This window comes from Ursus maritimus, unplaced genomic scaffold (assembly GCF_017311325.1).
Source record: "Ursus maritimus isolate PB19 unplaced genomic scaffold, ASM1731132v1 scaffold_13, whole genome shotgun sequence".
Lineage (NCBI taxonomy): Eukaryota > Metazoa > Chordata > Mammalia > Carnivora > Ursidae > Ursus > Ursus maritimus.
Window position 1 is genome coordinate 53164788 of NW_024423675.1, and position 25945 is coordinate 53190732.

A 25945-nucleotide genomic window follows, 5' to 3' on the forward strand; every position below is an offset into this window, starting at 1 on the left:
TTGATATTTACTCTCTATGAATACATTCTGATACTCTTCATTCATTGCAATAAATATTTATTAGGACTCCCAGAATTGATTTCACAATTGGCTTTTGGGTCTCCACTAGATTTCTGGAAAATATTCTAGATCCCTTTCTTTCCTTGGAATTCATTCACCAACATCATAACAATTCCAATTAGCTAGATGAGAGAGTCCTGATGGAAAGGGGGAAAGGGCGAGTAGGATTCCTTTGTACTTTCTGCATACACATCCTAGTGGCACATCTACACTTGCCTACCCTGCAGATCTTTGTAAGGACAAATAATTACAGTAGAAATGAAAGACGTTTAAAAGTCATCAGGTCATCTGACTGATTCTGCTATGTGGCTGTGGTCACTAGGATTCATTGTTAAAGTTCACTGGAGCCCCTTTCTTCGTCTGTGAAGTGAGGGATTTCACCCAGATCACCTCCAAGGCCCTTTTCCACCCTCACGGGATGTAATTCTGTTAGAAAAAGCTCTTAGGTTAAATGGGAGTGTATGGGATCTGAAATAATATGATCATGATGTTGATGATCATTACATTTTGTTAAAAAGCCCCTAAAGAAATTTTTGAAAGTAATGATTGGCATTAACTACAGGAGAAAAGAGTCAAATTTGGGAAAAGTAATTGGCCTCATTTTGAGAATATGCATTTTGAAGTTGAGGGTAAAGAGGTTCAGCCTCATTTTTTAAATGGTCAACAAAATTATGTTGTAGAAGTTAAATGGTGACTCCACCTCAAAAGTTCTTATTTATCTAGAGACAGCAAAATTATAAGTATCAACATCCCCCCAACCCCACCAAATATTACTTATCTCATTTCCCTATATATTTATTAGGGAGCACTGAAAAAAGGGAACTTAAATATCTAGGGTAGGTTGATTTCTAGAAGGGCCAAAATGCTGGTTAAGGTTTAATTATATCGATAGGTGTATAAGTGTTGTTGTTAAAAAGTACCTATCTTTAGATGACCCTGAAATATAAAATCACCTCAGGAGTCAGGTGGCAATTAGTGAGGCCTTGCCTCAGCTAGGATTGGGAAACTATAGCATGGAAAGGTTAAATGCTTTGCCCCTAGGCTGTCTGATGAGTCAAGAAGAAAGAGTCATGATTGGTGCTGGAGACCTAGCCTTCCCCTAACCCAGCATCTTAGGGCACGCATCTGGTATACCTCCCACATCAACCCAGGAAAAGCACCAGGCCTGGCCATGTTGACTTAGTCCCCAGCACTCTGAACACTTCAACATGATGCCTACTTAAGTCTCAAGGGGAAATTTTCTCATTCTTTTTCTTTCCTTTCAAAAATCAGGGATTTTCATCATCAGGGATCATACTGATAAGTTTAATTACTTTTGGAAAAGTTTTTTCGGTTTTGAACTTTCCCGTAAGGGCTATTCACCCATTTGCAGTGATCCGTGCTTCCAGTAATTATTGCTTTAGGAAGGGGATTTCAAGAACATGCTCTCATTCCCCTCCTTTTATGTGGACTCAGAGGGAGAAACAAAACGAAAACGGGGAGAGGCCTCTAAAGCGGGCAAGGGCTCTCTCCCTGGGGCATCCCCCCTGCTTTTTTGTAACACTCAGCCGTTTCACAGAAGGGCCGTTGCCTTGCGTTTCTTAACTGTTTCACGAAGTGATCAGTCACCAAATCAGATGTGACGTGTATTGTCATATCCCAGAGGAAATTCTCTGAGTGGGTTTTAAAGAACGAACCACAAAAGGATAAATACCTTTACAGGGCTATTTGCCTCATAAAACAAACCTGTCATGGATCTTGTCCTTGGAAAAACACACACCCGGGACCCCGAGTGTGTGTTGGCTCAATGGTTACAACCGTAACATTTCGTTTTGAGAATGGCCCTTTTCCCTATGCCCTCACTGGAAGGCAACCATTAAAACCCAGAGCGCATTTCCCCCAAACAGCTGAAACCCCTAGCAATGGAGGGCATTGTGGGCACCCAGGAACCAAACTGTCCCGCTCATAATAAAAACGGTACACACAATGGCTCGTGCCCAAGCTTTCACACTCGCTTCGGCAAGTCTTGGCTGACAGCCGCAGTTGTATTTCCTTAGGTCGCTTGACTTCACGAGGCACGAGGTGCGGATTGTATAACGACACCGACGACCCAGGAAACTCATTCCGCGGGAGTAGCTTCAAGATCGCACTTTCTCGAGTTTCTGGGACCGAAAATGCTTCCGTGAATGGCGCGATTGGAAGCTGGGGCAGGCGGGAGACGCCGCGCGGCTGCTCTTTCAACAGGCGGTTTGTTCTCCTGTCTGTGGCTCATTTCCATGCAAAGAGCCTGACATCAGAGCACCTTTTGTTGCTAAACGCTTTCTTTTGCATCGAGGGGAGCAAGTCATGTGGAGCTGGAAGAGCTCATTTTCGAGAGAGGGGTCCCGAGCAGCGCGCGCCCGGGGGCAGAGGCACCGCGCTCAGCCCCGCGGGGCCCTGCCCAGACTTGCTGGAAGGAATGAGTCGCGTGCCTTAGTTAGCTGGTCCCGGTCACAGGAAGAGACGCCTGTGCAGCGGCTTTAATTGCTGCCGGGCCGCCGGAGTTCCCCGCCGTACCACTCGGTGGTGCGGACTTTGCCTCCTGCTACCCCGAGCCGGGCTGGGAAAGTTTCTGGAGTTGTCAGTCGCGCGGCCGGCCGCCACCGAGAGCCGAGGTGCGGGTGCCTGCGAGGGGGCCCCCGCGGGGTCACCGGGGCGGCCGGGGCATGCGGCACGGGGGCGCGGCTCGCTGACGCGGCGGGCGGGGACCGGCGCCGGGGGGCCGGCCGCGCGCTGGTGCGGAGCGAGGGCGCCCGGGGGACCCGGACGCACGGCCGGCGCGCGCGCGCGCGCGGGACGCGGCCATGGAGGACGCGGGAGCAGCCGGCCCGGGGCCGGAGCCCGAGCCCGAGCCGGAGCCCGAGGGGGGCGCTGGCATGTCCGAGGCGTTCTCCCGGCTCTGGACCGACGTGATGGGCATTCTGGTGAGTTACCTGGAGCCGGAGGGCGCGGGAGGGGCGGGGCGCGGGCCCCCGTGCGGGACGGCCCCCTCCGCCACCCGCGCTGCCTTCGCGCTCGCCCACCTGGCAAACCCCCTCCTCCGAGTCGTCCCAGGGGGTTAAATACACACGGTATAGGATTTCAAACCCTAATTAAAAAATAACCAGCCAGAGATCACATCAAAGATCTTGAACAATCGGGTACGATAGTCACCAGTTTAATCTGGGACACCTGCTGAGAGGTTGGTGTGGAAAAGGCTAGAAAGACTCCTTCAAAGAGTGGATGTAAATAAATAGTATTTGGCTGTTGAGCTTTCACAGTTGGACTGGGAAAGAGGCTGATGTGACTGATGTTTATCTCTTCACCATTTGTTGACTGACCACCGAGAGGAAAACAAACCATCTTCTTACTCAGAACCACCAAAGAGTGTACTTACTCTGCAGTTTTTCAACTTGTAGAATTACAGGATATTTGTTGTTTTATATTTGGAACTAAAAACAATAGGACTTATTTTGCTAAATCTGTATTGTCATGTATTTTGAAATGCCCAGTAACTAAAACCGCCCATGGATTTGGCATAATTTCTGTAAAATAGTTCTTATGCATGGCGGTTGAAGCTTTGAATTGTTCAGGGTTCAAAGCCCTGGGGAATTAGTAGATGTTTTTCGGTGGAGTTGTAGGTAGGCAGGTAGAACGGAATCAGATAGGTGGGGGTTATTACAGTCAGACATCTTAATCCGCACAAAGAGTCGATTTCAGTTTAAAGATTTGGAATTGGCAGTTGTCGGAAAAGGCCCTGTATTTACTTTGGGGTCTTTTATTTTTCTAATTGAAGGTGTAGTTTTTGAAAAGAAACTCTTCTTTGGGCATGATGAGAAGTGTACCTTTTTTTTTTTTTTTTTTGCACAGGAATTAAGCACGTGGGCTTTGGAGTGAGTGAGGCTGGGTCAAATCCCCACTCTCCCATTGACTGACTGCATGGCCTTGGCCATGGTATTCAACCCCACTGATCTTAAGTTTCATTACCTGCCAAAAGGAGGCAAAGAAATGAGGTCTTCAGTTTCATTACCTTGCGTCTTAGGTTCTCTGAGGTTTAGTTATGTTGATGTCTATCTAGTGCTCAGCATACTGACATGTAGTAGGTGCTCAGTAAATGATAGCTCTCTATTTTTTCCCCCTGCCAAAGTCTCGTGTCTCATCTTTCCAAACATCCTAAAGTCTCACTAATTCATTTTAGGTGTTCATTGGTGTTTTTGATTATTCCTATACAGAAAACCAGGGAAGATTGGTCAAAGACTTCTGCTTTTTTCACTCTCCAGTATTTAGAAGAAGTATATTTTTAAAAATTTAAAGTCTCAAGTTTTTGTATTTTCTGAACTTTATTGATCAATATGGGGCCTTTAGTGAAATTTCAGGAAACGCAATGAATATTTTAAAGTTACAGTGATAGGGGCGCCTGGGTGGCACAGCGGTTGACCGTCTGCCTTTGGCTCAGGGCGTGATCCTGGAGTTATGGGATCGAGCCCCACATCAGGCTCCTCTGCTATGAGCCTGCTTCTTCCTCTCCTACTCCCCCTGCTTGTGTTCCCTCTCTCACTGGCTGTCTCTATCTCTGTCGAATAAATAAATAAAATCTTTAAAAAAAATAAAGTTACAGTGATAGATTGTTTTTTATGTTAGTCAAGCAGGAGACTTATCTTGTTATTTCTTCCTAAGATCCTGCTCTGTAAATTTTTAGTCACTGAGAAAATTGGTCTGATAACATCACATTGCATCCCCTACTTGGGTGTGGTTGTGGAGGGGAGAGCTGGAGGGGCTCACTTAAATGGAAATGTGGGCTCAGGGTTGCTTGGGGGGGGGGGTTGGTTGGCAGGTGGCACTTTCTGAAGATTTGCTTTCCCTTCCCTGGCAGATTCCAGCGCTGTTGGGTCAGTTGTAGCAGAGTGTTCTTTGGCTGATTTAAAAGTTGGGGTGGGGCTGGAGAAGCTCAAACCTGTTATTCAAAGGGCAGATGTAGGAGAAAAGAAAATATGTACTTCTTAAGGAGTCAGTAGTTCAGCGCGAGGCTGGAAAGAATGTAAATGATTGTCCCAAAGCGAGTATGTTCACTTCTGTGTTTTCCCATCTTTTTGACAATCTTATTTTCCTTTGGGGTAAACGTGGGCGTCAGGATTGTTCCTTCGAAAAATTCAGAAGATACGGGTTATCTTTCCTTTTGCATGTCTGTAAAAAGTCACCATGTTAAAAGGATCTTTATTCTTTCTGGTTTTAGGAAACTGTCATCCACGTGTTTAGAGACACTGTCTTTCTAGAAATACATCAAGACAAAAATGACAGTTCACTTTCTCTGTTCTTTCTGAGATAAAAGATACCATTTCCTTCATTTTTAAAATAAGATTTTGCAGTCTATCAGCCTGCGCAGATGAAGTGACTTGACCCATGGCACACACACACCTTGTTAGTGACAATGACAGACTGCACCCCAGTTCTCTGACCTCTACCAGCTGGTAGGGTGATGCCATGATACTCCCCCATTAACTGTCCCAGATCTATATAGCAGAAATGTAATTACATCCAGTATTTTAGGAAAATGCTACTTGGAAGGTTCTTTTTAAGTACTGAACTTGAGGTAGTAGGGGAATTACACATCCAAACATACTTAGAAGACTTCAGGCACAGTAGCTACTTTTACTTTTTGGATTCCTCTGTGTGTAGAAATCAAACCTCCAAGCGTATTAAGTTAAACATTTTTTAGGTGAATGAGCACAGCTCCCTTTTCCGACTTGAGAGTCACCGCATCCGCGGGGGGGCGGGGTTGGGGGGATTTTGTAGGTTCTAACCCTGGGAAGGGTGTTGCCCCAGATCTCAGTAAATACAGGATGGTTGTTTGAGTTCATTAGGACACATTTTGCATTTAAATTCAGTCCTGCACAGTTGTGAACCAACCAGTTACTTTTAGATAATTTGTTAACAAAATGCTTATTTAGAGAAGAAATAATAGTATAATTTATGTCCTGAAAACGTTCAGGCTGTGCTAGAATGAATAAGTGCTAGTAAGTGAATATGTAAATAGAGAATTCGGAGAAGAACGAGCTTACTGAAACACTAGCCCTTGTGAGTGCCTGGACGGCAGGGTCAGTATTTTACTCCCCCCCCCTTTTTTTTTTACTCCCCAGTACCCGGGACTTACTGGGTCCTGAGTACATGGTTTTTGTTGAATGGAAAAGGAAGAAAGTATATACTTCTTAAATTCAGGAGCCACATCAAAGTCCAGTTCTGTAGAGACCGTACCCTCTGTAACGGGGTGGATTTATGAAGACATTAATAAATTCTGCTCTTGCTTGAACCTACCGCTCGAGCAGTTTCATCATGCAAACCAGAATCCGGGTGCTTCCACTGGAAACGGTAATGGCAGATTGTGAAATGTTTGTAAACCCTGAGCAATCAGACGATGGCTTTCTTCTGAAATGTGTTCTGTTCCCTAACTCAACTACATGTGGTCTGCCTGGGTTTTCAAAGCATGTCACCTTTCACGACGACATGCTTACATTTCTGCGGAGAAGTGTGAAACAAGTTAGGATCCTGTGGGATTTCACTCTTTTTTTTTTTTTTAATCTTTACTCCATGTTGCAGACACAATATTCCTTTTTTGGGGAGGCCGGGAGGGTAGTGGTTTTTATAAGTAGGAACTGTTAAGGTTATTAGATATGGTAGATCCCATTTTCGGCACTGATTATCCATTCGGTAAGTTGTGATGGTTCTTATTTTTCCTTCAGAATCGGAGGACTTCTTAAAGCTGAGCCAGTCCTTGTAAGCTACTTGCTAACTGGGAAGGGAGGAGAGGGGAGTTAGTAAGTGCCTATTGTTTGCAAGATCCTGCAAGATGCACCTCCCCCAAACCTTATTTTTCCTCTGTTCCCTGCTTGGTTCCTACAATTTACACCCATTTCCTAGCAATGCTTAGAGAATATCCATTGTATGGAGATACTGTGGACCTTCCCCCATTCTTATTCCTATGTAAGCCACAGAAAAGTCGGTAGTAGTCTTCAACTGTTAGGTTTATCCAGTCTTGCTGTTTACTGAAGAAAGCCCTTAACACACACACACACACACACACACCCCTTTGCTTTGTAGTTTTAGGCAAAGTGTCGGGGGAGGGGAGATGTTAGTAAGATCCCCAAGGGGCTTTTAAAATTCGAACTCCTTTGAAAGCATTAATTTACATATTCTATGGGTGGGGTCTCCTGTTTAGCCCATCAGCTAATGACTTAATTAATTTTAGGTCTTGGAATTTGAGAGTCCGCCCCTGTTTCAAATATTGTGACTTCATTTTAATTTTATGTTCCTGTTCACCAGCTGAAAGCCTTGCGGCTTTTATAAGTGAAGTTGCAGGGTGATGTAGCACAGGGAGCGGAGACCTTGGAAGTGAGCCCTCCACCCCCTCATTTAGAGGAGGAATTAAAGGCTCAAGGTACAGAGTAGGGACCAGAAAACTCTACGGCCTCCTGATTTTCAGTTCTTTGCCAGAGACAAAATAAAGTCTCCTAATTCTGGCTGGAGTCACTATATCTTGCTGTGGGAAGAGATCCCTGCCCTACAGTGACCTTTCACGCCCCCCTTCTTTCTACTCATCGCCTTCAGCTGCCATTCTCTACCTTGTAACCCTTTCCTTTTCCACCTGACTTACTACTAATATTCTTGTTTTTCATTGTTTACTCCAGCTTCTGTGATAGAATGCAGCTGGTGGGGGTGGGGCAGCAAGTTTTCCCAACCACTGGGTCCCAGTACTGTCCGGGGCCCTTCCCATACTTACCTTCCTAGATTCTCTCTTGTGACCGATGAGCATTATTGTCCCCATTTTATAATGGAGGCATATACATGGGTGTCCTAAACCGCAAAGATAGTAAACAGGAGCTGGGATTTGGATCATGTGTTGTTTCCCAGAAATTAACTCCTAGTTGCAGTTTTATAGCTTATTCTTTCACAAATCTATTGAGACATTTATTATCAACCTTTTTGCTTAAGCTGTTGAGCTAAGTACTAGCGACACTTGCCCCTGGTTTCCAGAAAGTCGTAGTTCTGTAGGAAAAACTGCAGCAGCCTCCGCGTCCCTCCTGTAAAGAAGCCCTCAGTCCCACAGGACAGTGGGCAGAGCAGTGTGCACAGGCAGCCCGGGGCACAGAGTGGGGGCCAGGGTGGCGTTGGTGCAGAGGGAGGCCATTTCCCAGAAATGCTATTCAGTTGGGACTGAGGCCCTGAGTTAGGCTTTCCTTGAGAGCTGTTCTCCAGTGAGGGGTAAGGAAGAAAGAAGGGAAGCAGGGCTTCCTGGGCAGAGCCAAGGGAATAATGAGAAAGTGAGGGGCACTGAGGTGGGTGCAGTCATTCAGTGGGCTCCAGTGAGCAACTCCCTTCTGTGTCTTACAGAAGTAACTTTGGTGGGTGATGAGTTGGCAATGGTGAGACCTGGGCTAAATGTTTATGAAACATATCGTGTTATGTATCTGACTTCCATTAGTTCACATAGTTGACTCAGTATCTCTTAAGTAGTCAAGGGTTGCTCCGTGGTCCCTTTCTATTGGTGATTCTCTTAAGCTCACAAGTAGGCTGGGTTAGTGCCAGAGGTTTTTAAGATGTTGTAGTCTTAGGATTCTTTTTTTTCTAAAGCAAAAGATATCTAGGCACGTAGATATGTACACATATCTATCTACCTGTCTTTATCTGTTGGAGAGAACGATGTGCTATTCCTTAAAGAGGGGAATTATTATTTGTAGCAATATGCACACAGTGTTACAGCTAAATGATCTTAATTCCATCTTCTAAAAGCTAATTCCAGAGCACAGCGAAGTAGAGAGAAGTATCCAGTTGTGCATATTGATTCAGAAGCAAGCCTGCAGCTCAATTTTACAAAGGACATGAGAGGAAAACCTATAATTAGTTGTTTGTCTAATGTATTCTTTTTCAGGGTGCTTCTGGCTTCAGACTTAACCATAATAATCTCAGTGATGCATGATGTACTTACTCATGTACTTACACACGTTCTTATCATACAGTAGAAATAAAGTTGATCTCCAGATAGTGAATTTAGGGGCGCCTGGGTGGCTCAGTGGGTTGAGCAGCCGACTCTTGGTTTCGGCTCAGGTCACGGTCTCAGGGTGCTGGGATGGAGCCCCACGTCGGGCTCTGTGCTGAACAGAGCCTGCTTCAGACTCTCCCTGTCCCTTTGCCCCTCCTGCTCATGCTCTCTCTCTCTAAAATAAATAAATCTTAAAAACAAAAACAAAAAGAATAGTGAATTTAAATGGGTAGAGGCTAAGGCTCTAAGAATTAACTGTGCCGTTTAATACCAGTGAGTACAGACTGACACTGTCAGGCTTAATCAAACCTTCAGACTGATTTTGAGGTAAAATGTATTTTTGTGACCATTTGGATTTGTCATTTTTCAGATGCTTTGCTCATTTATTGATTGATTTACTTTTGGTAATGAGACCCGAAAACTGTAGCATTAGCTGTGCTCCTGGCCAGCTGTCTAGCGTCCCATCTTTTGTTCTGTAATACGTTTCACTGGATAACATTAATTCTTCATGAGATGAGATGCTTCATTGAGATAACCTCGCTTATATTTTTTCTTGCATGTCAAGCCGGGTGATAGAGACACTCCAGCACGGACACTGGGTACCCAGGCTTTAGGGGATCTCTGAGACTCAGAAGACAAAAGCTTGATAATGAGATAGTTTTTGTCCTCTCTGTAATCAGTATTCTTTCTTTTCTGAAGGGCTGTCTTTCACCCTTCTAAAATGATTGGCAAAAACATGAATACGTTTGTCTTTATAATGAAGGCTCTTTGGACTCTTGTGCCCTTTATCATAGAAGGTACACTGCAGCTCTCCTTGGTGGCTGTGACGCAGATTGGACTCATAGTTAATTTTGGTGCTTCATCCGTTGTTAGTTTGGTTTTACAGCACGTAGTGTGAGGAGGGTCTGGTGTGTCTACCCATGACTCTGCTTGATTACGGCTTCATTTTCTCTCCTGCTATTCAGTTTAATAGTAGAATTAAAAGTGAAAAAAAATGCATATAATTGTAATTTTAATGTAATGTGCCTTTGAGAAACAATGAAAAAAATCTTCGTATTTATTCTGAGCTCTAGTTACTTTAAAATTTTATCCTAGTTAATTTTGTGGACTTTAATACTTTTTTTTTTAAGTTTATGTATTTAAGAACTCTCTACACCCACCGTGGGGCTCGAACTCACAACCCCAAGATCAAAAGTGACATGCTCTTCCAATAGAGTCTGCCAGGCACCCCCTGGACTTTAATACTTTTGCCTAAGACTTGCTGTCAACCAACAAGTTTTTTATTAGAGCTAAAAAAAATGTTTATAAGCTTTTTAGGGTGCTTTTAAAAAGGCAGTGTTGTAATATCAAGTTATTTGTAGAAGAAAGGAATATTCTAATTTAAGAATAAGTATCTTTGCTTACACTAATTTTCCGAGGATTTTAAAGACCTCACTTACAAAATAAACTTCGGCAGTTTTACAGGTGTCTTTATTTGGAAATAACCAGGGTTAAAAAAAAATTTTTTTAACAAAAACAATGAGATACCCCAACGCACCTATAACAATGGCCCAAATGCGGAAAACTGGCAACACTAAATGCTTAAGAGGACGTCAAGTAACAGGAACTCTCATTTATTGCTGATGGGAATGAAAAGTGGTGCAGACACTTGGGAGGACTGTTGGGTGTTTTTTTACAAAACTGAACATACTCTTACCATCCAATCTAGCAATTGTGCTCCTTGGTATTTACCTAGAGAAGTTCAAAACTTCTGTTCACACAAACACACACACGGGTTCGTTTTATAGCAGCTTTATTCATAATTTCCAAAACTTGGAAGCAACCAAGATGTCCTTCAGTAGGTGATCGGATAAATAAGCTGCGGTCCATCCAGACAATGGAATATTTTTCAGCGCTAAAAATAAATGAGCTACCAAGCTATCAGAAGACATGGAGGAGCCTTAAATGCATATTACTAAATGAAAGAAGCCAATCAGAAAAGGTTTCTGACTCTGTGACATTTTGGAAAAGGCAAAACCTTGGAGACAGTGGAAAGATCAGTGGTGGGGGGTGTTCGGGGGAAGGAGGGATGAACGGATGGAGCACAGAGGGTTTTTATAATGGTGGATACATGTCATTATAAATTTGTGCAAACCGATACAGAGAACGTACAACACCAAGAGTGACCCATACTGTAAGCTTTGGATTTTGAGTGATAGGGAAGAGTCAGTGTAGGTTCATCAGGGGGGAGAACCATACTACTCTAGTGGGTCTGATGGGGGTTTGTTGTTGTTGTTGTTGTTTAACAACAACGCAGGGCTTGAACTTGAGACCCCGATATCAAGACCTGAGCTGAGATCAAGAGTTGGGCACTTAACTGTTTGAGCCACCCAGGCACCCCTGATGGGGTTTTTTCAACACCACTGAGCAATTGTCCACTTCTCAGAGGACACTGACAACGTGAGCGCCATGACTCGAGTCTGGCGCTGTCTACCTCGGGTTGAAGGCTCAGTTCTAAAGACTGTCTTTACTCCAGATGCCAGTCACAAGTCCAGGTTGTTACCTGAACGTCTGATGAACGGCTACAAATGGCTCCCTCCTCAGGTTAGATTCATTTGCTAAAGCAGCTCACAGAATTCAGGAAACCAACTTACTAGGTTAACCAGTTTACTTACTAGCTCACCAGTTTATTATAAAGGGCTATAACTCGGGACCAGCCAGGCAGAAGAGATGCGAAGGTCAAGGTATGTGAGAGCTTCCATGCTCTCCGGGGTGTCACTTCCCATAACACCTTGTGTTCACTAATCTGGAAGCGCTCTGAATCTGCCCTTTTGGTTTTTTATGGAGGTTTTAATACACAGGCATGATTGATCAAATCATTGGCCACTGGCTGTGGATTGAACTCAATCTCAAGCACCTTCCTGCTGTCTGGGGGTGGGGGGGGTGGGTTGAGACTGAAAGTTCCTAAGCTCTGATCTTCTGGTCTTTCCGGCAACAAGCCTGATATGGAGGATTTCTAGGGGCCCCACCCTAAGGCACTTCATTAGCATAAGCTCAGGTGTGCTCAGAAGGGACTCCCAGTGACCTGGCAAGATAGTCCTACCACTCCAGAAATTCTGAGTTTTAGGAGCCCTCTGCCAGGATTGGGAGGAAGACCAAGTACATAATATCTTAGTATAAATCACAATACCACAGTGGAGATGTTGATAATGGGGAGGCTCTGTGTATGTGGGGGTGGGAGATACAGGGGAAATCCCTGCACCTTTCCCTCAGTTTTGTTATGAATCTGAAACTAGTCTAAAAAACTAGGTCTTAGTAAAAAAAAAAAAAAAGAAAAGAAAAAGTAGTAATACATTTTTCAAGTTTTAAATAGAAGAGTAACAGAATTAGAACATTTGCAAACAAACAAAAAATTGATTAAACATGTTAGAAAACTGGAAGATTGTTTTGTAGAGTAGTTAAGAACAAAGGGAGTAGTTCAGACTGTTTGGGTTCAAATACTGGCTTCAGATATTTAGTGGATGTGTGACCTGGCCAAGTTCCTTAACCATTCTGTGCCTCGGTTTCCTCATCTGTAAATGAGCACGATAGCCACCGGCATCATCAAATGTGATGAGATGAACTGAATCACTAAAACTGCATGGCATATGGTAAGCAGATCATAAATGTTCGTTTTTATTAACTAGTAATAGTTGGATCTCCTTTAGTTAGAATGTGAATTAATTTCCCATCACTTTTCATCTTTAGATAGATGATCTGATTTTACATGCTCAATTTAGAATTGATATTAACTATTAATTTATGTCAAATGCTGTTTTTAAAATACACGGCTTAAAAATAAATGCTTAACGAGGCACCTGGGTGGCTCAGTCGGTTAAGTGTCTGCCTTGGGCTCAGGTCATGATCCCAGGATCCTGTGATTGAGCCCTACATCAGGCTTCCTGCTCAGCGAGCAAACTGCTTCTCCCTCTCCCTCTGCCCTGCCCCTTGCTTGTGCAATAAAATCTTTTAATTAAATAAATAAATAATAATTAAATAAAATCTTTTAATTAAAAAAATAAATAAATGCATAAATTCAGGTTACATGTTAGGAAATATTTATTAAAAATATTCTCGCTATACTCAAGAGAGAATGTTTAAAACTTGTGAATAGGCAGGGTTTTCTGGAGGCAAGAAGGTATTTGTAATGAAAACATATTTTTTATTTAAATGGGGTTCAAATTGCAATAATATGAGGACCTTTTTTAATAGTTGGTTTGTTAGAAACTTGTAAAATTTCGAAAGCATCCACTTAACTAACAATTTTATGTTTTGAGTGTTGGACTCCTGTGAATGTACTAGATCTATTTTCATCGTCTGGAGCTTTTTCGTGAACTCTTTTCCCAGGGTTTTATTGACTTGACCGCTGTTTCTGTCAGGGTTGCCAGTCATTTATTCTGGATATTTGCATCTCCATTAGGGGTCTTCGGTCTCCAGTCAAGAATTTCTGCAAGTATCACATAGGAGTGTCCCCACCGGACACATTTCAGTGTGAATATGGTAGAAAATGGGATTCGCTGTGGTTTGAGGAAGAATTGTTAAGCTTGTAATGAATAAGTTTGCCACTTACATAGTACATTTTTATTTGGGGGGAACTTCATTATGCATCTAAAGAAAACTGGAAGGAATGGGAAATCTTCGGGAAAGTCTATAAAGACCATGAACATTTTCTACTGGAAAGATAAAACATTTCATTTTTAAGGCATATTTTTTCATGAATTACAGTTTAATTGAAAACTTTCTACAAAAGCGTCGCATTAGGACGTAGACTACTGGGGGAAGGTCGTTAGTGCCTTCTGCGGCATGATGTTCCAACTTATGTAACATGTGGGGTCCAGGTGGTAACTTAATGAAAGCCCCTCATAACACTGATGCATGTGGTGATTTGCCTTGATTAGGCTATTATGAAACTGAGACTGTATGGTGAGCTTTAAAGCAAATAGGTATCAAATGATTCATAAGTGGTACATGAAAGATACAGTAAAATCTGTGTGATGTAACTTTAGCATTAGCAAAGAACTCTGTGCTGTTTCAACAGAACAGAACAGAATGTCAGATAGTAACCCCCACATTCTATATCAAAGGACTCCCTCTCTTACATCACTGAAGAGCTGCACATTCCAGGCTTTGTGTTTTTAGAAGGCAGGATGCCTTCCATGGTGGATGAACTTCCATAGAAACTGGGAGCAGAGACAAATAGAACTAATTCACTCCTTAAACATGAAGAGATTTTTAGCAGATCACATCACTTACTCTAAGAGGTGATGCTGTAGAGATTAGATAATGATATTTACATTGGTATAATTCCTTACACTTCCCCGTGTGTCTTTACATACATTGACTGGTTTAAAGCTCTTACAGGCACCGGAAACCTAGTCTTGTTGGCAGTGTCTGTTCTTCAGCCATGGGAGTAAGCTGGGGTTCCTAGTTTCCTTTTTAAATACACTGACATTTCATTGTCCATAATTTCAATACCCATAATGCAACAATTGCTAGTTGATTTTGGCTTCTGCAAATTTTAGACTTCTAAGTTTATCTGTTAGATATGAAACACTGAAGTTGTGTTTTTGCGACTGTTTGCAGATGGCCGCCTGAAGTAGACTAGACCCAGCTGGATGCGGGCTCCGCTATTCTTTGAGCAGAGTTTGGGGGTAGAGCCAGAAGGGGATCTGTGGTCTGTGTTTTCCAATTTTCCACCCAGGCTGCCTGGTTTCTTCCGGGGTCTTGGGTGTCAGAGTTTATGTAGGTCAGGATGGCATATAATCAGGGCTTTGCGGGCTCACCTCTTCCAAGGAGGCAGAGAGAGACACGAAGGTCTGGTGTCTCATTGTCACTAGGTTGCTACACATTCTGGAACAACACCACTTTATTTCTCATGACTTCCAGTTTGTCCTTCTATTGTGGAAAACAGGAAGGCCCCTTTCCCCAGCACTGGGAAAGGCAAACTCTCCTGTTGTCAGCCAAAAAGTTTTTCAAGCTGCAGAACAGTTTGTTTTTGTAATAGTAGATTTGACTTTTTAAAAAAAATCAAGATTTTTGGAAAGACACATAAACCTGTTGTTTGTATACCTGTGGACTTACTTGCAGGCAAGTATGAGGATGTTCTTTTTCAAGGCCTTGCATACGAAGGGGAAAATCCAGGGCAAGTGTTGCTCAGAGGCACTGGGTTACAGATGGTTCTAGAGAATCAGCCAAAGACTGAGTGAACAAGCCAAAGCAAGATTGGTTGGAGGCCTGAATTTGCTAGTTAGGTCAAGATAAGTACTGAATTATGCAATATAGTTGGCAGCAAGGATTGATGAGGCTCTGAGCGTTGTTTTGGTAGAAAAATGACTTAGCAAAATGCATGGGGATGGGGTAGTGACACACTACCTTTTGTTCCAAGAAGGTCCGAATCAAAACAAGCTTTATTAGTGCAGAGGAAGGCAGGCTGATGTTGCCGCAGTGCCTTCGTTGTGACTAGTGGTCACTGTTGTACAACGATAACTACATTTTAGACTCTGAAATAGCTTTTAAAACTAAAAGCGATCACCTGTTGTTTTTTTTTTCCTTTAAATTTAAGTCTCTGCTCCTTAGACCATTAGCAGTCAGTTAATTGGTTCATTGGCTTCTGGTTTTCTAATGCTGAGTGTCTGTTGTCCTGTATGGATTTCTATTATTAAAAATACGGGCATATATTCTTTGTGGCAGTGTAGGGAGAATGTCAGGGTAGAATCCAGATTTTTTTCTTCCAACCAAAAGAACTTAGGAATTTAGTTGTTGGGCGCCTGGGTGGCTCAGTCTTTTAAGCGACTGCCTTCCGCTCAGGTCATGATCCTGGAGCCCCAGGATCAAGTCCCACATGGGGCTCCCTGCTCAGCGGGGAGTCTGCTTCTGTCTCTGACCCTCCCCCCTCTCATGCTCTCTCCCTCTCTCTCTCAAATAAATAAATAAAATCTTTAAAAAAAAGGCAGGTTCTTTGGAGGACTTTCTTTACTGATTCCTACACTGTTTTACATTCTGTGCTTCCTTGATGCTTCAGAGCTCAATGGATAGAACAAAGAACATTCTACAACTTACTGTCCAGTCAACCATGGGAATTATTTCCTTTCCCAAGGAGTTTGGAGGTTATATTTTTTTGCAATAGTTAGAATACTGTTCTTTGAAACTTAACTACTATAAAGGCTTGTTTATTAAAACTTTTTAGCGAAGATGCAATGGGATAGAAAGACTGCATGACTTAGTAATAATAATAACAATATTAATGTTAGCTGATATTTATTGATCATGTATTATGTGTCAAACACTGTACTAAGCTCTCTTCATGCATTATCTCATTTTTTTTTCAATTGAAGTATAGTTGACAATGTTATGGTAGTTTCAGGTGTACAGCATAGAGATTAGACAATTCGGTGTTTTCCTATGCTCCCCACAAGGGTAGTTCGTCATCTTGTCACCATAGAACACCGTTACAACACCATTTCTCTATTCCCTAAGCTGTACCTTTCATTCCTATGACAAACTCATTCCACACATAGAAGCCCGTACCTCCCACTCACTTTCACCCATGTTGCCCATCCCTGCACTTCCCTACCCCCTATCAGTTTTTCTCTGTATTTATGGGTCTGTTTTTGCTTTTGTTTTGTTTAGATTCCACATATAAATGAAATCGTATGGTATTTGTCTTTCTCTGACTTATTTCACTTAGCATAATGCCCTCTAGGTCCATCCATGTTGTTTCAAATGGCAAGATTTCATTCTTTTTTATGGCTGAGTAATATTCTAATGTATATGTATATTTCACATCCATTCATCTATCAGTGGACACGGGTTACTTCCATATCTTGGCTGTTGTAAATAGTGCTGCAATAAATAGAGGTGTGCTTGTATCTTTTCAAATTAGTGTTTTTGTTTCCTTGGGTCAAATACTCACTAGTGGAATTACTGGATTATATGGTATTTCTTTCTATTTTTAGTTTAGAGAACCTCCATACTGCTTTCCATAGAGGCTGCACCAATTTATATTCCCACCAACATTTAAGTCTTTGCATCAGCTCATTTCATTGTCCAGATGACCCTGGGAGGTGGTCTTACGGGTTAAATCGTGTTCACCAAAAGAAGGTATGTTAAAGTCTTAAGCCCTTGTATCTCAGAGTGCATTTGGAAATTGAATCTTTGTAGCTTTAATCAAGTTAAGATGAGGTTATTAGAGCGGGCCCTAATTCAGCATAGGGAAATTTGGACACAGACACAGAGGGAAGGTGATGTGAAGACACATGGAGCATACGTAGATGGAGGTTTGGAGTGATTCATCTGTACGCATCTACGAGGAATGCCAAAGATTACTGGCAGGCTCAAGCTGGGAGGGAATGATCTCCCTACAGGTTTCAGAGGGAACATGGCCTTGCTGAAACCTTGATTCCTGGTCTACTAGGCTCTAGAGCCGTAAGACAATATATTCCTTTCTTAAGCTACCTCGTTTTGGTACTTTGACATAGTAGCCCTGGGAATCTGATACAGGCAGGTGCTTTGTTACCTCCTTTCTGCAGGGAAGCAGCTGTTGGGAAAAGGAGGAAAGTATGAGGAGAGTGGAACTTTGTCCAGTTTTAGTCTACTTGACCAGCAGGAGGAGGAAAATCGAGAAGACAGATAAGCAATGAGCCCCAGTAAGAACCTGACCGTGGCAGCACAGACATCCATGGAATGAACGTTTCCTGGGTGTGGGTGGGTTCCACTCGGGATGTGGAAGACAGACTCCTCTGTTCCTCTCCCAGGTGCTTAGGGAGTAACATGTGAGACAAAAGATGAGGAATGAAGTAAACTTGGGAAGAGGAAGAAGGTTGCTTGGTGTCCCATTTTCCCACACAAATATTAGGCCTCAGCCAAATGCCTGTGGCTTTTCCTTCTTCTCCTGCTCCCCATTATTATTACTGTTTTATAGACACTTGACTGTCGAACAGTGCAGGGGTCAGGGACACCGACCCCCCCCCAATCAAAATCCACATACAACAATACAGATACCCTACTGTTGACTGTAAGCCTTACCAATAACATAGTCGATTAACACATTTTGTATAAGTAATATATACTGTATTTTTTTCTAAAGATTTTATTTATTTGAGAGAGTGAGCAAGCAAGAGAGAAAGAGAGCAGGAGCAAGGAGGGAGTGGGAGAAGCAGTCTCCCTGCTGAGCAGAGAGCCTGATGGAAGCTTGATCCCAGAACCCTGGGATCATGACCTCAGCTGAAGGCAGACGCTGAACGGACTGAGCCGCCTAGGTGCCGCTCATACACTGTATTCTTACAATAAAGTAAGCTAGAGAAAAGAGAATGTTATTAGAAAATTATAAGGAAGAGAAAATGCATTTATAGTACTATTCTGTACTTACCAAAGAATAAAATCTGCATATAAGTGGACCCTCACAGTTTAAACCATGTTGTTCAGGGGTCAACTGTATCTATATTTTGATGAAAGTGAGAAGGAGGGTGGGTGTGGGTGATGGAAATGAAGACTTAAGAAAGCTTTACATCTTTGTTTTGAAGGGGTGGAATTGAGTTAGTTCTCCTAAGAGGACCACACTTCTTTGCCATGCCCTCCTCCTCCCATCCCAACAACTAGTGGCCCAGGACAGAGTTGAGGGAGTGAGTGAAGAGAAAAATCTTAGCTCAGTATGGACCAAACACCATTGATGCTAGATTTCTTGAACTGACTTCTAGGACAGGGTGGATAAGCTGGGGTGGGGGGGTGTCCAAGACTTTGGCCAAAAAAAAGGGTTGTGGGGGATAGGATTACATGGTTCCAAAGGGATGTTGGAGACATCCGCAAATTCCAGGCTCCTGCTTCACCCTTGAGGGGCTCACCCTCTGAGTTCTCTGCCCTCAGTCCTTCCAGTACAGTGAGAGGGAAATGAATTATGGTACAGATGATCCCCAGCTTATGATAGTTCAACTTAATGATGTGTTTGACCTTACGTTGGTGCAGAAGTGATCTGCATTCAGTCAAAACTCTTAGTTTGAATTTTGATCTTTTTCTGGACTAGCAATATCGTAGTACAGCACTGTTGTGGTGCTGGGCAGCCGCAGCTCCCCTTCAGCCACCTGATCAGGAGTGTAAACAGCCAGTGGCCTTAAAACTATTCCGTCTCCCTGCATTCGTTCCATTTTCCACTTTCAGAACAGTATTCGGTAAGTTATATGAGCTGTTCAGCACGTTATCATAAGGTCGGTGTTACGTTAAATGATTTTGCCCAACTGCTGGCTAGTGTGAGTATTAAGGCGGGCTGGGCTGAGCTCTGATGTGCAGTAGGTTAGGCGTATCCGGTGCATTTTCAACTTAGGGTATTTTCAATTTACTATGAGTTTATTGGGATGCAACCCCTACAGGCTAGGAAAATTTGATTTCCATAAGGACTATGTTACGGAAGGAGGGGTAGAGGTTTCTGGATGAAAATGTTGACCTCTGTTTGAGATGCCTCCTGGTACTACTTTCCCCCCTGGTCAGAGAGGCACTGGTGGAGGCATCCTAGCTGTGATGCAGGATTTGGGGAGTCAGAAATCACTCCTTACTAGATTGCTGAGGGTTTAGAATGAACATTAAGAGAGAATATGGAGAACGTGGAAATAATTTAGATTGTATTCCCTGTGGATTCTTCACTGGACATTTTAATTAAAATCTTACAGGACATTCATTCTAACAGGTTCAGATCCTTGAATAAATTAGTTTTAACCTTCACTGTTCATTCAGAATAAATGCTTTCACTGAAATGTCTTTGTAAAGTAAAATAAAAATGGATAGTTAGAAAAGTAAATTTTTTTAGATCATCTGTAGCCCATCCTGTTATGTTAGGAAGGGACTGCTCCCTGTGGTACGTTACCGTAGATTACTTTTCCAACTCAAGTTCAATGATTCAAGCCAAAACCTTCATCACTTCCCTTTGGAGGCTGTTACACATCCCAGCAGACATCCTATTAAGCTTCTGATTCGCAGAGGAAAAGGAAAGTTTTAAAGTTGAGACTGAGGAGGAAGATGATTCATGGTCATGAAAGGAGAGAGCCCCCAAAGTTTTCAGAGATGGCCCCCAGCTGCCACCCCTTCCTTTGGGCGTATATTCACCAAGCAGCCCCAGAAAGTCAGCGGAGTGAGTGCATGGGCCAGAGTGTAGTCCCTTAGAAGGACGGCAGGGGAATCACTAACTTGGACTCAAGCTCAGCAATGGGCAAAAAAAAAAAAGGGTGCAGACACTTTAGTGTGGGAGTTGAAATGCAAAAGTTGGCTGTCCTGACCACATTTAGAGTTTATGATTCAATATTTAAGAAGACTGTAAAAGCAGAAATGTTATAGTTGGGGCAGGAAATGACTCAAGACCAAAAGGAAGATTTCTGTTGATGCAAGGTCAGGGTGAGACAGTTAATTCCAGCCAGTGGCTCTGCCCGGGATAGACTGGCTTGCTGACACAGGGGCTGGAGGGAACACAAGGATAGCATGAGCACTGTGCCCAAGAGTTCTGACAGCAGGAACTATTGCAAAAGGGTGAAAATGAAATACGAAGTGAAGGATGTCAATATTTACAAAATAGAGAACATTCTATGATTAGCAAAATCCTTTTCTCCAAGTATTTTGCTAGGTCCCATTTTGACCAGGTAAGTCCCTGGCTGTCTGCTTCACTGTCAAATGACTCAGAGTTTGAACTGTTCTGTAGTAGGTAGCTTGACGAGGCAGTCAGTATTTCTGTTCTCCACATGTGCTTTAACACCCACTGTTTGTATCATTCGTTTGATATTTACAGCCTGTGTGCTATTTTATTTTTTGTTGGACTGCATTCTTACCATCTTTTTATTTTCTACTGAGACCTGTTGTGGTGCACTGTGCTCCCTACAAAGATGCTGTTGGTTCTCCTGCTATAGGATTTTATAACAAGGGAGGTAACACCGTAGTTCTCCTCCCCCCGACTCCCCCCACTCCATAACCGCAGTTCTTGTTAGGAATTCAAATGCTATTTCCTTACTTTCTTTATCTCTTATGTCTTGCTAACCCTCGCTGATGTGATTCAGTTAAAGGGAGCTTCAGTGGAAGGAGAGAGTGGGCTAGCAAGATAGAAATTTTTTTTTAATCGAAGTGTAGTTGAACGCATAATGTTATATTAGTTTCAGGTGTACAGCGTGGTGATTGGACGCCTCTGTACATTTTGCTGTGCTCACAAGTGTAGCTGCCATCTGTCACCGTGCAACGCTATTACAGTGCCATTGACTATTGCCTGTGTTGTACTTTTTATCCCTGTGACTTAATTCATTCCATAACTAGACGCTGATATCTCCCTCTCCCCTTCCCCCATAATGTCCATCCCCCTACTTCCCTCCCCTCTGGCAGTCATCAGTTTCTGCTTTTTGTTTATTCATTTGTTTCACTTTTAAAATTTTACGTATAAGTGAAATCATATAGTCTTTGTCTCTCACTTATTTCATTTAGCATAATACCCTCTAGGTCCATCTGTGTTGTTGCATATAGCAAGATTTCAATTTTTTATGGCTGAGTAGCATTCTGTTGTCTGTGTGTGTGTGTGTGTGTGTGTGTGTGTGTGTGTGTATAGGGGCGCCTGGGTGGCAGCGGTTAAGCATCTGCCTTCGGCTCAGGGCGTGATCCTGGCGTTATGGGATCGAGCCCCACATCAGGCTCCTCCGCTATGAGCCTGCTTCTTCCTCTCCCACTCCCCTGCTTGTGTTCCCTCTCTCGCTGGCTGTCTCTGTCAAATAAATAAATAAAAAATCTTTAAAAGAAAAATCACATCTTCTTTATCCATTCATCTGTTGATGGACACCTGGGTTGTTTCTGTGTCTTGGCTATTGTAAATAATGCTGCAATGAACATGGGGGGGCATGTATATTTTCTAATTAGTGTTTTTGTTTTATTTGGGTAAATACCCACTAGTGGAATTACTGAGTCATATGATATTTCTATTTTTAATTTTTTGAGGAACCTCAAAACTGTTTCCCACAGTGTCTGTATCAATTTGCATTCCCACCAACAGTGCATGAGGGTTCCTTTTCCTCCACATCCTCGCAACACTGGTCATTTCATGTCTTTTTGGTTCTGGCCATCCTGGCAGGTAGAAGGTGATAGCTCATTGTGGTTTTGCTTTGCATTCTCCCGATGATTAGTGGTGTTCAGCTTCTCGTGTATTTGTTGGCCATTTGTATGTGTCCTTTGGAAAAATAGCTATTCAGTTCCTCTGCCTATTTTTAATTAGATTATTTGTGGTTTTTTTGGTGTTGTATAAGTTCTTTATATATTTTGGATATTAACCCCTGCAGGGATAATTTTTTGCGGAGGGGATGTTTAGGAAAGGCAGAAACTGTGCCCAGGAAGTTAATTGTATTATATAAGCACAAAAAGGTGTTAGATACTGGCAAGGAATGAAGCATAAGATGGAATAAGAAGGAAGTTCATTTACTTGGATGTTTTGTCTGGACTTGGTGGGGTGGTGGCAAGTTTCTAAATGTCTGACTTAAAATGCCTGGACTTGTATAATAAACTTGACTGGTATTGAAGTTTGGGCCTGAACTTTGTCATTTCTCAGAATGAATGAAGATAAGGCTTCCAGTGAGGTACTCTTGTCCAAGTAAGTTCTTGTCTTTTCCTCTTCATCATCTGTGTAATGGGCTCTGATGGACTGTGGAATTCGCAGGTGGCGCTTGATCTTCATTCTGGGTGTTTGGGATTTCTTATCCTGCCTGATCAGTGTCTGTGGCTCCCCTTTTTGATTGCGATTCTCTGAGAGAGAATGTCCTACAGCATACAGAACCGTGTATCCTTTGGGGGAGATGACTGTGTTGGAACTGAGTTCTTTTTAGCTAAACCATGGAAGATGGATAAATCATGACTCTTTCTTTACTTGTGCCTCTTTGAAGAGGCAGTGCTCATCACTGGGGCACCTGGGTGGCTCAGTTGGTTAAGCGTCGTGATCTCAGGGTCTTGGGATCAAGCCCTGCATCGGGCTCCTTGCTCCGCGGGGAGTCTGTTTCTCCCTCTCCCTCTGCCTGCCACTTCCGCTTGTGCTCTCTCTCTGTCAAATAAATAAATAAATAAAATCTTTAAAAAAAAAGTATTCGTCACTTACTACCTTTTTTTGAGATTTTATTTTTAACTAATCTCTACACCCAGTGTGGGCCTCGAACTCAGCAACCCTGAGATCAAGAGTCACATGCTCCACCAACTGAGCCAGCCAGGCCCCCCATTTTTAAGATTTTTATCACTTATTATCTTGAAGTGCCATCTCAAATTCATTGTGAAACAAAGCAAGATATAAAAACCCATTATCTAGTATAATTATATAAATACATGGTATGTTTGTGCAGTTTCTTCTCTACGGAACCATCAACTCCTTGAAGGCTGAACAAGCAGTCTGGTTTCCTGGCTTTATTTTATTTTATTTTATCTTATCTTATCTTTTTATTTAAATTTTAGGTAGTTAACATACATGGCCAGATATAAATAGGGTGGTCAGAATGAGCCAGAATCGGGGAAGAGGGAAGCACTTTTTGAAGCAGGGAGAACATCAAAGGCCCTAAGATAGGAATGAACTTGGTGAATTCTAGGAACAGAAACAAGGCCAAAATGATTATTGTTTGGATAGCATCAGAGATTTGAGAGTGGGTCAAAGAGACATTCAGACCAGGTGACATTGGCTACAGTCAGGGTTCTATTTTAAGCATGACTGGAAGCCATTGGAGTACTTAAATTAGCTTATATTTTTAAAAGATCGCTCACAGTGTTATGGAAAACGGACTATACCGAGGTGGGAGCGGCTTGGACCAGACTGTCGTCCCGGAGCTGGAGAAAAGCACACAGATATAGACTAGGTTTTGGAGGGAGAGCCTCTGAATTTGGGCTGGTGGTTAGCAGGGCAGAGAATTCAGGTGTTTTGCCTGGTCATCTAGGTAGGCGGTCTCTGGTGGTGAGGGTGAGGGTGGGGAATGGAAGTAAACCTAATGTCAGTCAACTAATTTATGGTGAGAATTTAAAACTGCCAAGCAGTCTAGACAACATGATGTTCTCTTTTTTGTAAGAAAGTCCACCTGGGAAATTTAATGAGAACCAGAGTGGCATGGAGGTGGGCAGTCCGTCCTGTTTCCCCCAACTCCCCACCCCTCACAGCTGGGCCTCTAGAACGGGCCACAGTCCTTGTCCCTCCTTCCTGGAAGGTGCTAGAAGCCCCGTCTCTTATCGCCAGCTCTGTCAAGGAGAGGCAGTGGAGCCTTGTACCTCAGAGCAGAGGGCGGTACAGTCATGCAGGTTTCCATGCCGGGATGATAGGAAAACGGCTAAGGTAATGGAAGGGGTGGATTTGAGAGAACTGATGAAACTTGGCAGCAGGTTTGCAGTGGGGTGGGGTGAGAGAGGGAGGTAAAGTCCTCCTGCTTGCACGTTAGTGAGCCTCAGCTCACTGGTGAAAGGGGTGATGGGTGCGTGGGGGGAGAAGTCAAAAGAATGAGTAGCCTTCATGTGCATATATTCTTCAGCTAACTTTTTAAACTTCGGGTCCCAGTCAGTCTGCTCAGTTTTCTTGAAATTTCTGAGGGCCTTTGATCAATTAGAAAAGACCTTCAGTGCCCCTTTCCCCCTACCCCCAACCTTTTCCATGATGCACGACCCACATATTTTCTTGTAAAATAAGATGTGCTTTCACGTTAAGCTCATTGCTCATCTGAGGAAACGTGGTGACTAACGGTGACAACAGTCACATTGTAAGATGCAGTCATTCGGCTGCAGTCCCCGGTGCTCACTGACCCCCGTGGGCAGACAGGACTGTTCTCAGGTGTTTGAGAAAGTAGGCCCTAAGATCAGACCCTGTGGTCGTGGTAGAATCCACTGTGTGGAGGAGGGCACCGAATCCCAAATGACTGTTGCTGACAAAGGGGAGAGATCACTTCCTGTGCTGGTATCTCCAGTTGTTATAAACATACACGTGCAGTTTCTGGTACTTAGAAGTAGGATTCCAAATAATATTTAAACGAAGCTTTGTGTTTAAAAAGCTCACTGGGGGGATAACTGGGTCAGACTTAATTAAATGCCTTGAAAATCTCAAACACCTCTGTGGTACTGTTCCTAAAAATAAAATGCTTGGTGGATAGACGTGTCCTATAGCTTTGTTTAGACAATTAATTCTCGAATTTTGGTACTTAGTAATACTTGCTAAGATTTATTGAGTGCTTACTCTGCGGCAGGCACTGTGCTCAGTGTTATCTGCAGGTATGTCTCTTGGCCTTCACATAGCCCTGTGAGATGAGATGTAGGGACTGTCCTCGTCACCCCATTTTACACATTAGGCCAAGTGAGGTTAGGTACTTGTCCATGTCACACAGTCCTGCAACTGGGGTATAAACCCAGGAATTCTGGCTTCACAGCTCATATTGGTTTCTACCACACTCCGGTGTGTATTTGAATCTTTATTACATTTTAAAATATTCCTCTTTCCTAAGAAGAGCTATGAGCCATTGCCACCCTGGCGATATGGCGGTGTCTGTGATGGCCAGGCACTGGCTTGCTTGTGGCATTTTTCCTTCTGTGTGACTGTGCCTGAAAGATGGTGGACAGGAAGATGGCAGGATAGGGAAAGGGGAGATAGTTTTCTACACTGGAGTATAATGAACAAAAATTGCATTTGGTTCCCTGGAGCCTAAATTTATTAAGATAGCATAGGATAAAATGTCTATCAGAGTCCTGTGTTTGACATTTTGAGTTACTAGAAAGGCAGGTACCATTTCATCTTGAGAAGGGGCTAGGTCCCCAGTGGCCTCGGGACTCCCCTGGTCCTACAGAGAATTTCTAAGGAGAAGCACAAACATGAGATGGCATGGTTGC

The 25945-nt window shown here is 43.1% G+C and overlaps 1 protein-coding gene across 2 annotated transcripts in view; it reads left to right on the forward strand.

Moving 5' to 3' along the window:
• The first annotated feature begins 2856 nt into the window (after positions 1-2856).
• SASH1 (SAM and SH3 domain containing 1) overlaps positions 2857-25945 on the forward strand; it is a 186733-nt gene continuing 163644 nt past the window's right edge. For both annotated transcript variants that reach the window (XM_040627934.1, XM_040627935.1), the window contains exon 1: positions 2857-3002. In XM_040627934.1, coding sequence (XP_040483868.1) covers positions 2883-3002 — 120 coding nt within the window. In that variant the 5' untranslated portion in view covers positions 2857-2882. The remainder of the gene's footprint in view (positions 3003-25945) is intronic.